Here is a 12,172-nt window from a genome sequence, read left to right as displayed (position 1 = left end):
AAAATTATACAATCAGATTCCAAACATTTGAACCATGAAATGGCAATTTGAAATGTTTATTTTTTTTATAGACAAAACATGTCTTTTAGTAAATATATTGTTTGTTTTTATTTCTTAGCATATAATATATATTTACTTGATACTTTTCGTTAACCTTTCAGCCTTTTCACATTCTTTTTCTTTTATTTTGGGGTCAACTGTGATGTGTTTTCATGCAATTCACAATTTTTTAGTTATTAAAGCTCCTATGTAATCTTTTAAATATGATTAATTACCTGCTTCTCTGTGAAGAGGGTTGTTTGCCATATTTCAAAGACCTTAACACTTGTACATGTGAATAAATGCTGTGTTCTCAAGGTTGTGATTATTGGTTAGGCATTAAGATTTAGTTAATCAATTCTAAATGTATGTTTATGACAAGGAAGAGGTGGATTTGCATGATTAGCTTCAGCATGCAGCTCTGCGGTGCATGTCATCTGTACAAAAACAAACCATAATGTGCTGTTAAAGGTTCCGTTCACCCAATGTTTTTTTCTTTATTCTATTGTCATTCCTTGTCAAACCTATTTGAATACTTTTTTTTCTGTGGAACACAAAAGATTTTGTTTTGAAGAAGATTCATGTTTTTCTTTCCTACAATCTGAAAGCGAATAGGGACAGATGGAAAAAATGAAATCAAAATAATCAACTGTACATGTCTCTACAGTTTCACTGTGTGCAAAGTTTTGTGTTCCAAGGAAGAATCTGTTCATGCTGGTTTGCAATTACAGTACATAAATGATGACAGAATGTTAATTTTTGGGTGGACTGGTCCCTTTAAGATTATGACGTCAAACCTAGTTCACTAAAATCAATCAAATGTTTCAAATGTTGTGCTCTTTTGTCAGGCAAAGTGGCTGGAGACATTTTCCAGGACAATGCCATCCTATCCAACCCCGTAGCAGGACTCATGGTGGGGATTCTGGTCACGGTTCTGGTCCAGAGCTCCAGTACTTCCACATCCATTATAGTCAGCTTGGTCTCATCTGGATGTAAGTAACACAACTCATATTTAGTACAGTCAGATTTCTAGACTAAACCAATAACCTCAGATTAATGTCTTTTCATTATGGCTGTCAACTGATTACATTTAATTAATTGAAGTGCACTGTACTATTCAAAATTTTGGGGTTGGAACCTTTTTCAAAGAAATTATAACTGTTATTCATCAAGGATGCATCAAATTGATCAAAAGTGACAGTAAAGACATTAATAATGCTAAAAAGGTTTCTATTTTAAATAAACGCTGATCTTTTGGACTTTCTATTCATCAAAGAATCCTGAAAAAATGTATTACAGCTTCTACAAAAACATTATTTAGCACAACTGTTTTCAACGTTATGGATGGGTTAAATGCAGAGCACTAATTCCGAGTATGGGTCACCATACTTGGCCACATGTCACGTGACTTTCGCTTTTTCACTTAAAACTGTTGTTACTTCACATACTTTTTTGCGAAACTTGGCCCTGGATGATGCAACCGTATCCTTTTTATTCCACATTATTTCCAGAAAGTCTTATCTCTAGATGTTGTTCCTGCTTTAATCAAGTGACATCTCTCACGGATGAGCTAATTAGCTTGTGCATATGCAGCGGTGGCCTCAAAGTCTGAGAAGCTTGTGAAGTGTGACTGTCAGAGCTTATTGCAAATAAACATCAGAGTTCAGATGCAATCACAACAGATGCGGCAATTTAATGAGGGAGTTTTGTTTGGGTTAATGAGCTTATGTTTGACACAATAAAGGGTTTTAATATATAGATGCTACCGCGGGGTCCAAAAGTCTGAGACCACAAGCAAAAAAAGCACATGACATTCGCTGTGTGAATTTCCAGTGCAACTTTTGCTCAAATTGTTGTGCTGACAATATAATTCATGATAAAATAAATGCGCTAGGAATAGTTCATCCAAAAACGAAAATTTACTCACTCTCAGGCCATCCAAGATGTATCTTAATGGGAACAGATTTGGAGAAATTTAGCATTACATCACCTGCTCACCAGTGGATCTGAATGGGTGCCGTCAGAATGAGCTTCCAAAAGTAATCCACACGACTCCAGTCCATCAATTAATGTCTTGTGAAGTGAAAATCTGCACGTTTGTAAGAAACAAATCCATCAATTTGATGTTTTTAACTTCAAATCATTGCTTTTGGCTAAAATGTGGAATCCACAATCCACAATTTAGATTTCTATGAAACAGTCTTATTGTTTGACTCAGGAGATAAATATGCACAGATCAAGCACTGTTTACAATCAAAAACAGTCCAAAACAGTTCTAAATAAATATATTGATGGATTTTGATGTGAGAGGACAACAGGGGATGGAGTTTTTCACTGCAGGAAGCGTTATTATAGATTATGAAATCATATTTTTAGTAGAAGCAATGGTTTAAAGACTAAACATCTTAATAGTGGATTTGTTTCTTACAAACACACAGCTTTTCACTTCATCAGACGTTAATTGATGGACTAGAGTCATGTGGATTGCTTGTGGATTATTGTGATTTTTTTTATCAACCGTTTGGACTCTCATTCTGACGGCACCCATTCACTGCAGAGGATCCATTGCTGAGCAAGTGATCTAATGCTAAAATTCTCCAAATCTGTTCCAATGAAGAAACAAACTCATCTGCAGCTTGGATGGCCTGAGAGTAAGTACGTTCTCAGCACATTTTCAATTTTGGGTGAACTATTCTTTAAATTAAAAAAATGCAAAATAGATGCATTTTCACTAGTGGCCTTGACCATGAGTGTATGAGTGTGAATGTAGTAAATAGAGCACAGGTATGTGTAGTTGAATCTGTTAGAGCAGGTGAGTTTCTGAGCCCACAGCAATCATAGCTTGATCTTTTGAAATGGTTTGAAGAGGTCAACTTTGAGTGACAAAGCTCTTTGAATGGGACTCGGCTTTTCTCTGAGTAAATGAATTGAAGCTGATGGATGTCAGGAGTGGGTGTGTGTCCATTCACGCAATGCTCAGTGAGCCTTCAGCTAAAACACGAGCCATGTTTCACTCCAGCTGCAAACCCCAGCAGCGTAAGGGGCAGTAATTACTGATACTAAACTACCCATTCATAGTATCTGAATGGAAATTTGACTTGACTCTAATGCTCGCCTGATTTAAGAGTCAGTGGAAACAAATTAAAAAGAAATGACATCAGTGAACAAAAGAGATGGACAATATTTAGTGGTATTTGCTAAAGCATGCCTCACTACTGCTATTGCTCATGCTTTATGATCTATGTGATTTATGTGTGTGTATAGTGCTTGAAGTGAAATCTGCCGTCCCCATCATCATGGGCTCCAACATCGGCACGTCTGTCACCAACACCATCGTCGCCCTGATGCAAGCAGGAGAGAGGAACGAGTTTAAACGGTACCTAATGATTTTCACCATCGCCGTTATCATCACTATTTAATCAAACTGGCATGCAACCTTGCTGTTCACTTAAAGTATCCATGAGTTCATTTCAGATTGCATTCTTAATTTTGGCAGAATTGATTTCTTTAAGTGAACATGAAATCAAAATTGTCCCCATTTACTTTGTTAATGCATGTTCTAGGTCTCACTGTGAATAATTTATTCCTAAGAAAACAAATTTTCATGCTAATCTGTTATCAAAATGCAATAACTTTCATTGAAATGACTTCGTCACCTAGCAAAATTACTTAAGGTATTATGTCTTTTTTTCTGAGAAAAAAAAAAGATTACAATTAAGACATTTTATACTTAAAACAAGAAAAATCCATTGGGGTAAGAAAAATAAACTTAATTCAAAGGAAAATTAGTTTTATTTTTCTGACTCCATTGGCAGATGTTTGGTCTCGTTTTAAGAATAAAGTCATTAATTACAAGTTTTTCTGAAAACTAGTCTTTATGTATTGTGTAATTTTGCTTCTAAGTAAATGCATCTTGATTTAATATTTTCTATTTATTTATTTTTATTTAATTATTTTTAATTTCTTTATTCAATTTTCTATTTATTTATTATTATTATTTTTATTACAAATAATAATACAAATAGTTTTATCCACTGACCTTCTGCATTCTTGTTCCCTCATGGTTTCTTATTTTTTATTTCCATCTTTCTTTATTTTTACTTTCTTATTTATTTCCATCCATCCATCCGTCCGTCCGTCCGTCCGTTTGTTTGTTTATTTATTTATTTATTTATTTTCTGTTTATTTATTTTCAGTTTATTTACTTTTTATTTAATTATTTCTATTTGTTTTTATTTATTTAACTATTTTTTATTTTATTTATTTAATTATTTTATTTCATTTTTATTTGTTATTGGTTGATTGATTGAGGTGTATTATTTTGTTTATATTTCTTTCTTGTAATTTAATTATTATTTTTTTATATTATTTCTATTAATTTAATTATTTTATAAAAAAATTTTTCCATCTATAGTGATCATGTGTATTTGTGTTTTCTTTTTTTTTTTGACCTCTTGTTGATCACCTGTGCTCTCGTTCTCAAGGGCGTTTGCTGGGGCGACGGTCCATGACTGTTTTAACTGGCTGTCGGTGCTGGTTTTGCTGCCGGTGGAGGTGGCATCTGGTCTGGTGAGTTACCTGGCCAGAGTCACTGTCAGCAGCTTTCAGCTGCACAGCGGACAAGAAGCACCTGAACTACTGAAGACGCTCACCGAACCCTTCACCAAACTCATCATACAGGTGTGTGTGCATGCAATATGTTTTTAGACTCACTCATGTTTCCTTGAGTGTTGAGATCCAGAATATGTTGTGTCAGTACTCGCCCACAGTGACACAGAGAGTGTGATATTGACTGTGGCGTCTCACTCTTCTAGCTGGATAAATCAGTAATAACGGGCATCGCTCTGGGCGACGAGTCCATGAGGAATCACAGCCTCGTGAAAGTCTGGTGCAAGTCCAGCAGCTTTGTGGTAACTTTCTCCTGACACAAACATTTTTCATGCTCCAAATCTGCACATCTCATGAATTTACCCGAACTTTTACCTATAAATTCCCTCATTAACCTGAAGTTTTTTTTCTCTCTATAAAAGATGATGCAATTTAGTTTTATTTTAGCTTGCATAAATTAATTAATAGATGAATGAATGATTGAATGAATGAACAAACAAACAAATACTATAATAATATAAACAGAAGTACAAAATCAAAGTGACAAAATGTTTTAATAATAAATATAAATATAATAATAGTAATATAAATTATACATAAAGTACAGAATGAAAAAGATGAGAAATGTTTCAATAATAAACATAAATATAAAAAATACATAACATAATAAATTATAAATGGAAAAAAACATTGAAAGAGACAAAACAAATGTTTTACTAATAAATAATAAAAAATACAAATAAAACAAAATAAATACTGTAATAATATTATGAATTATTAATAAAATACTAAATGAAACAGACAGAATAAATGTTTTAATAAATAAATAAATAAATTCTATAATAATATTGCAAATTATAAAAGTTAAAATACAAAATGAAAAGAGAAATGTTTTGCATCAAAATGAAGCCTGTGACCTTTAATATTTGTTTAATTTTCATGACCTTTGAACACCTGCTCATAAAAAAAGTAAATTTTGTATTCAAATTCTCATTACTGTAGCACACCAAAATGGTTTACTTGTGTGTTTTTTTGCTGCTTATCTTATCTTATCTTATCATCTTATCTTATCTTATCTTATTTCATTATTTTATTTTCTGTATTCTCATTATTAGAATACAGCAGTCATTTTGTGTTTAGTAAATCAGCATGAAATACAAATAACATGATGTTTAAATGCTTCACAATTCATCATTTTTCACAAATAACAATGGGAATTTGGGTGGATAATTTGTTGAACTAACTGTAATGAAATGTCAGGATGAAGAAAAATACGTTTTATTTCCTTTTTTAATAAAAAGTAATTTCAGTTTTTTTCCCTCTGGTTTTGGGGTGAAATGAGACTAGGACATGTTTCTGACAGACAGGTTTTGTGAGCTTCACCCTCGTGCATTTTGCACTAGACTAAATTTCGTAGTCAGTACAACGCTTCATGATGAGTAAAGTAAGGTTTTCCTGGTCAAGTTGTGTTTGGATTGGATCTTTAGGTGCTTACAGACTATTGAGAAAACACATCTCCTCTCCAGATGATCTGCTGTCAGTCACATTATCTTGTCAAAGTTCACAATACTGTGTGTCACCTTCTCATGTTTTTCCACTCCAACCGACCATATTTCACAAGAAAATACTTCGTCTTTTCTGTTCTGCAGTATAGTTTTCAGGGAAATATTCCTCTTTCTCCCTCTCCAGTCCTCAGTGAATGTGACAGCAGCTGCCGCCCAGAACTGCTCCACTGAACTGCATTGTGGGAAGGATAGTGATCTCACTTGGATCACACAGAATATCAGCTCGCAGATCAACACAGAGAAATGTGAGTGTCATTTAAAATTGAAACGTGTCATTTTTCTTATTACTTCATCAAGGATTAGTGTGTGTGTGGTTGATTTATGAGGACACAAATGTGTCTAATGACATTGTTATTACAAACATAAACATGGTTAATGAGGTTTACACTTCCTGTGTTCTCATAAACCAAAAAGCTTAAAAAAAGTGTTTTTTTTTTTTTTAATGTGAAAACTTTTGAAAAAAATGCCAGTAGTTTTATGTGAGGTGTAGGTTTAAGGGTAGGGTTAGAGTAAGACGATAGAAAAAAAAAATACAGTTTGTACAGTATAAAAATCGTTAAATCACAAATACAAGTGTGTATGTGTGTGTGAGGGAGAAAATTGAAAAATAATTTAAATATGTATTTAATGTATTAATTTTATTTGTGTATACTGTATATGTCAGCCCTGTGTTTCTGTGTCTTGTGTTTTCCTCCCCCACGTGCTCCATGTTTGGTTTCCTTCCTGTTCCTGTCCTGATTATGTAATTTGTTTCCAGGTGTTCCCCGTTTAGTTCTATTGATCCCAAGTGTGTCCCATTAGTTCCCTTATTACTTAAGCCCTGTGCTGGTTCCAGTCTAGCGTCCGGTATTGTACGTCTAACCCTCCTGCTACGTGTGTGTTCCTGCCTGTTCCATGTGAATCTTGATTTGGATGAATAAAGATGTTCTTTGAGAAATTCCAACATGCTCCTCGTCTCCTCGTTCCAACACAGTAGCAGCACCGTGACAGAATACCAGACCAAAACAGTGTAGGCGGCATCCCTTCTCCTCGTTTTTGTTTTCGTTTTTTCGAAAGCGTTTAGATCCCCCCCCCCACTCCGCGTTCATGGAAATCGCTGCACCATCAACTCTCTGTTCTGGCATGGGGCCAACTACCACTTGCAAATAGTGCACATTTGCGTGAGTAAAATGCAAAAATGCCAACTTTTCTCCCAGTCACCACCACATGTCATTCCCATTTGGGATAACTTCAGTGGTGTGGAAGCGATTAAAATCTGCATTAAAAGCAATGTCTGCTGAACTGCCAGCTCAGAGGATGTCATGCAGACTGCTTGACACTATTCTTTGGGAGTGGAAAGCTAAAGCTTTCTGGAGCTAGCGCTCAGACAGGAAATGAGAAGCACACCTCTTCTGAGGTGCCATTGATGTGTCCTGTTTTGACAGCCGGTAAAAAAAAAAAGTCTCAGAGGAAAAGGATGAAGGTGGAAGATGGAAATTTGGAGTGGATGGAAATTTCTGACCTCTCTAACAGGCCATCAGAGCATAGACTGCTTGCACTTTGAACGACGGCCAAAATAGAGTGATTCATGTACAGTGCTTCAAAGCAAAGCTAGCTTTTTGTGGCTGTAAGGGTGAGAAACTTATCAGATTTATGATAAGTTAAGAGGCAACTTATCAAATTGTAAGTTTTAACAATTTAATAATTATTAGAATATTATCCAATATTATTAGAATAACTTAATAATCTTTAATTATTAAAAAATTATGAAATTATTATACTTTTATAATAAACAAAATATTTGTTTTGTTCCCCACGTGCTCCATGTCCTGTTCTCCCCGTTTTGTTTTCGTTTTTTTAAGTCTTTTGTTTTCTTGTTGTTTCTCCCCGCGGCATGGAAACCGCTGCACGTTTCATTGCTTTAGCCCATAAGGATCTCCCCTTTTTTCGAGTATGCCTGGGAGAGACAGCGTTGGATGACGCCACCATTAACTTTCTGTTCTGGCACGGGGCCAATTACCATTGCCCCGTGGACCTCCCAGATAACACGGGACTAAGCTGGAGGGAAGGGATCCTCCAGTGTCTGGAGAGCGTCTGGCCCCCGAGCCAGAACCAGCCCGCCATCAAGTCCGCCCTGGCAGCGGCATTCTCAAGCCCGCCGGCCGCTCCGAAGTCAAGCCCGCCGGCCGCGGCATTCTCAAGCCCGCCGGCTGCTCCGAAGTCTAGCCCGCCGGCCACTCCGTTGTCAAGCCCGCCAGCTACTCCAGTCTCAAGCCCGCCGACCACGCATTTTACCCCTAACCAAATGAGGAATCTGATGAGGAAAAGGCTGTTGGCTCTAGCCCATGAGTCCGCTTCAGTGTCGGCTCCAGCCCCAGAGCGAGCTTGTTGGTCCCCGTTGGTTATGACGTGTGTGGACACGCCTTTCGGGAGGGCGGGAATAATGTCAGCCCTGTGTTTCTGTGTCTTGTGTTTTCCTACCCCACGTGCTCCATGTTTATTTTTATGCCCATGTTTGGTTTCCTTCCTGTTCCTGTCCTGATTATGTAATTTGGTTCCAGGTGTTCCCCGTTTAGTTCTGTTGATCCCAGGTGTGTCCCATTAGTTCCCTTATTACTTAAGTCCTGTGTTGTTTCCTGTCTAGCATCCAGTATTGTACGTCTAACCCTCCTGCTACGTGTGTGTTCCTGCCTGTTCCATGTGAATCTTGTTTGGATGAATAAAGATGTTCTTTGAGAAATTCTTACGTGCTCCTCGTTCCAACACAGTAGCAGCACCGTGACAGTATATGTATTTAGTAGCGATTTATTTTGATTTAAAATGTATTTTATTCTTTTCAATTTATTTTAATTTTAATTGGTTTTGTATTCATTTTGTTTTGTTTCTTTTTCTTTCTTTCTTTCTGTTTTTCTTTCTTTCGCTTTCTTTCTTTCTTTCTTTCTTCTTGTTTATTTATTTATTTGTTTATTTGTATTTATGTATTTCTCTTTGTTTTTCATTTCTATCTATTATTTTTCTGTGTTTATTGTTTTTTTGTGTACTTTGTATAATTATTTATTTATTTATTTATACACAGAAAAAAGCAGTCATTAATATTTGCTATTCAGTCAATTATCATGAACAACCTGACCTTCTGGTTACCGTTAACTTTGCTTTTGCATGTCCTTATCCCCCTTAATTTGAATGCATCTGTGTCCATTAATACTTATATTTTGTCTTCATTCTTCCCTCTTGTTCCTCCGTCTGGTTTCCACAGGCCGGCATCTGTTTGTGGACTCGGGTTTGTCAGACCTGGCGGTGGGGCTCATTCTGTTAGCCAGCTCTCTGATGGTGCTGTGCACCTGCCTGCTGCTCATCGTCAAAGTGCTGAACTCTCTCCTCAAAGGTCAAGTTGCAAAGGTCATCGAAGGGGTCATCAACACGGGTGAGCAGCCATGGGCCTGGAGGAGGGAGAGCCATAGAATGACAAGTCTTTCTGTAATATTTACAGTAGGGGTTACTGTATAGGGGTGTAATAGTACACATATTTGTACTGAGAATTTTTGCTGAAATTTTTTTTAATCCTTAAAAATGTTTAATTATTAATAAATGTATTTAAAGACAGAGCCACAGTTTGTTCAGCAAACCACTGTTTAATAAGAAAAAAAATAAGCAATTTTATGTTTGGTTTTGCCCCGCTGTACCGAGTAACCAAGGTACACTACCAATCAAAAGTTTTTGAACAGTACAATTTTCAAGGTTTTTTTTTAAAGAAGGCTCTTCTGCTCACCAGGCCTGCATTTATTTGATCCAAAGTACAGCAAAAACAGTAAACTTTTGAAATATTTTTACTGTTTAAAATAACTGTTTTCTATTTGAATATATTTTAAAATGTTATTTATTCCTGTGATTTCAAAGCTGAATTTTTTGCATCATTACTCCAGTCTTCAGTGTCACATGATCCTTCAGAAATAATTCGAATATGCTGATTTGCTGCTCAAAAAACAGCTGAGCAGATTTTTTTCAGGTTTCTTTGATGAATAGAAAGTTCAGAAGAACAGCATTTATCTGAAATAAAGAAATTTGTAACAAAATGTTACAAATTATTTTTATCATCACTAAATAAATAAATAAATAAAAATTATACTGACTCCCAACACTTCACGAGTAAACTTTTCCTGGTCAAGTTGTGTTTGATTTTTCAGATGCTTACAGACTATTGAGAAAACACATCTCCTCTCCAGATGATCTGCTGTCAGTCATTCTGCCACTTGTCATCCGCTCTACACTATCTTGTCACAGTTCACAAGACTGTGTCACCTTCTCATGTTTATCCACTCCAACCGACCATATTTCATAAGAAAATGCTTAAGTCTTTTCTGTTCTGCAGTAGTTTTCAGGTAAATATTGCTCTTTCTCCCTCTCCAGTCCTCAGTGAATGTGACAGCAGCGGCCGCCCAGAACTGCTCCACTGAACTGCATTGTGGGAAGTACAGTGATCTCACCTGGATCACACAGAATATCACCTTGCAGATCAACACAGAGAAATGTGTGTGATTTCAGAGTAATTAAAAATGTAAATGTCTAATTTCTCCTGTCCAGGATTACTCTAACCCTAACCCTCACACAAAACTACTGGCATTTTTTCAAAAATTGTCACACTTCAAAAAAAAAACACTGTTTAGTATGTTTTTAAGCCTTTTGGTTTATGAGGACACAGGAAGTGTAAACTTCATTAACAATGTTTAAGTTGTAATACCCATGTCATTAGACACATTTGTCTCCCCATAAACCAAGCACACACACACTAAGGGGATAGGAAAAGAGAAAATACAGTTTGTGCAGAATAAAAAACCATTGCGTCTATGGAGAGTCCTCTTAAATCTCATATATAAGTGTGTGTGTGTGTGTATATATATATATATATATATATATATATATATGTGTGTGTGTGTGTGTGTGTGTGTGTATACACATACAAACTATATCTATTTATTTGTATTTATATTTTTTTATTTCATCTATCTATCTATCTATCTATCTATCTATCTATCTATCTATCTATCTATATATCTATCATCTATCATCGATCTCTCTCTAGCTTTATTATTTTCTTTATTTTTTATTTCTATGTATTCGTTTTCTATGTGTATTTGTATTTATGTACTTTCTATTTAATTCTTCATTTATTTATTTATTTGTATTCAGAAAAAAGCAGTCGTTAATATTTAGTATTTAATTATTTATCATGAACTACTGACCTTTTGGTTAACTTTGCTTTTGCATGTCCTGATCCCCCTTCATTTGAATGCTTCTGTGTCCATTAATACCTATATTTTGTCTTCATTTTTCACTCTCGTTCCTCCAGGCCGGCATCTGTTTGTGGACTCGGGTTTGTCAGACCTGGCGGTGGGGCTCATTCTGTTAGCCAGCTCTCTGATGGTGCTGTGCCCCTGCCTGCTGCTCATCGTCAAAGTGCTGAACTCTCTCCTCAAAGGTCAAGTTGCAAAGGTCATCGAAGGGGTCATCAACACGGGTGAGCAGCCATGGGCCTGGAGGAGGGAGAGCCATAGAATGACAAGTCTTTCTGTAATATTTACAGTAGGGGTTACTGTATAGGGGTGTAATAGTACACATATTTGTACTTGCTGAAATTGCTGAAATTTTTTTTAATCCTTAAAAATGTTTAATTATTAATAAATGTATTTAAAGACATTTGTTCAGCTTGTTCAGCAAACCACTGTTTAATAAGAAAAAAAATAAGCAATTTTATGTTTGGTTTTGCCCCGCTGTACCGAGTAACCAAGGTACACTACCAATCAAAAGTTTTTGAACAGTACAATTTTCAAGGTTTTTTTTTAAAGAAGGCTCTTCTGCTCACCAGGCCTGCATTTATTTGATCCAAAGTACAGCAAAAACAGTAAACTTTTGAAATATTTTTACTGTTTAAAATAACTGTTTTCTATTTGAATATATTTTAAAATGTTATTTATTCCTGTGAT

At 35.7% G+C, this 12,172-nt stretch overlaps 1 protein-coding gene across 1 annotated transcript in view; it reads left to right on the top strand.

Moving 5' to 3' along the window:
• Positions 1-12,172, top strand: part of slc34a1a (solute carrier family 34 member 1a) — a 21,247-nt gene that overhangs the window by 4,465 nt on the left and 4,610 nt on the right. The window contains exons 4-10 of the mRNA XM_016473961.1: positions 888-1,031; positions 3,304-3,415; positions 4,524-4,719; positions 4,854-4,949; positions 6,337-6,457; positions 9,448-9,615; positions 11,539-11,706. Of these exons, the coding sequence (XP_016329447.1) occupies positions 888-1,031; positions 3,304-3,415; positions 4,524-4,719; positions 4,854-4,949; positions 6,337-6,457; positions 9,448-9,615; positions 11,539-11,706 (1,005 nt within the window). The remainder of the gene's footprint in view (positions 1-887; positions 1,032-3,303; positions 3,416-4,523; positions 4,720-4,853; positions 4,950-6,336; positions 6,458-9,447; positions 9,616-11,538; positions 11,707-12,172) is intronic.

The sequence above is a fragment of the Sinocyclocheilus anshuiensis genome, unplaced genomic scaffold, assembly GCF_001515605.1.
Source record: "Sinocyclocheilus anshuiensis isolate Anshui unplaced genomic scaffold, SAMN03320099.WGS_v1.1 scaffold877, whole genome shotgun sequence".
Taxonomy (NCBI): Eukaryota; Metazoa; Chordata; class Actinopteri; order Cypriniformes; family Cyprinidae; genus Sinocyclocheilus; species Sinocyclocheilus anshuiensis.
Note: the sequence above shows the minus strand (reverse complement) of the source record. Positions and strands in the feature narration are given on the sequence as shown.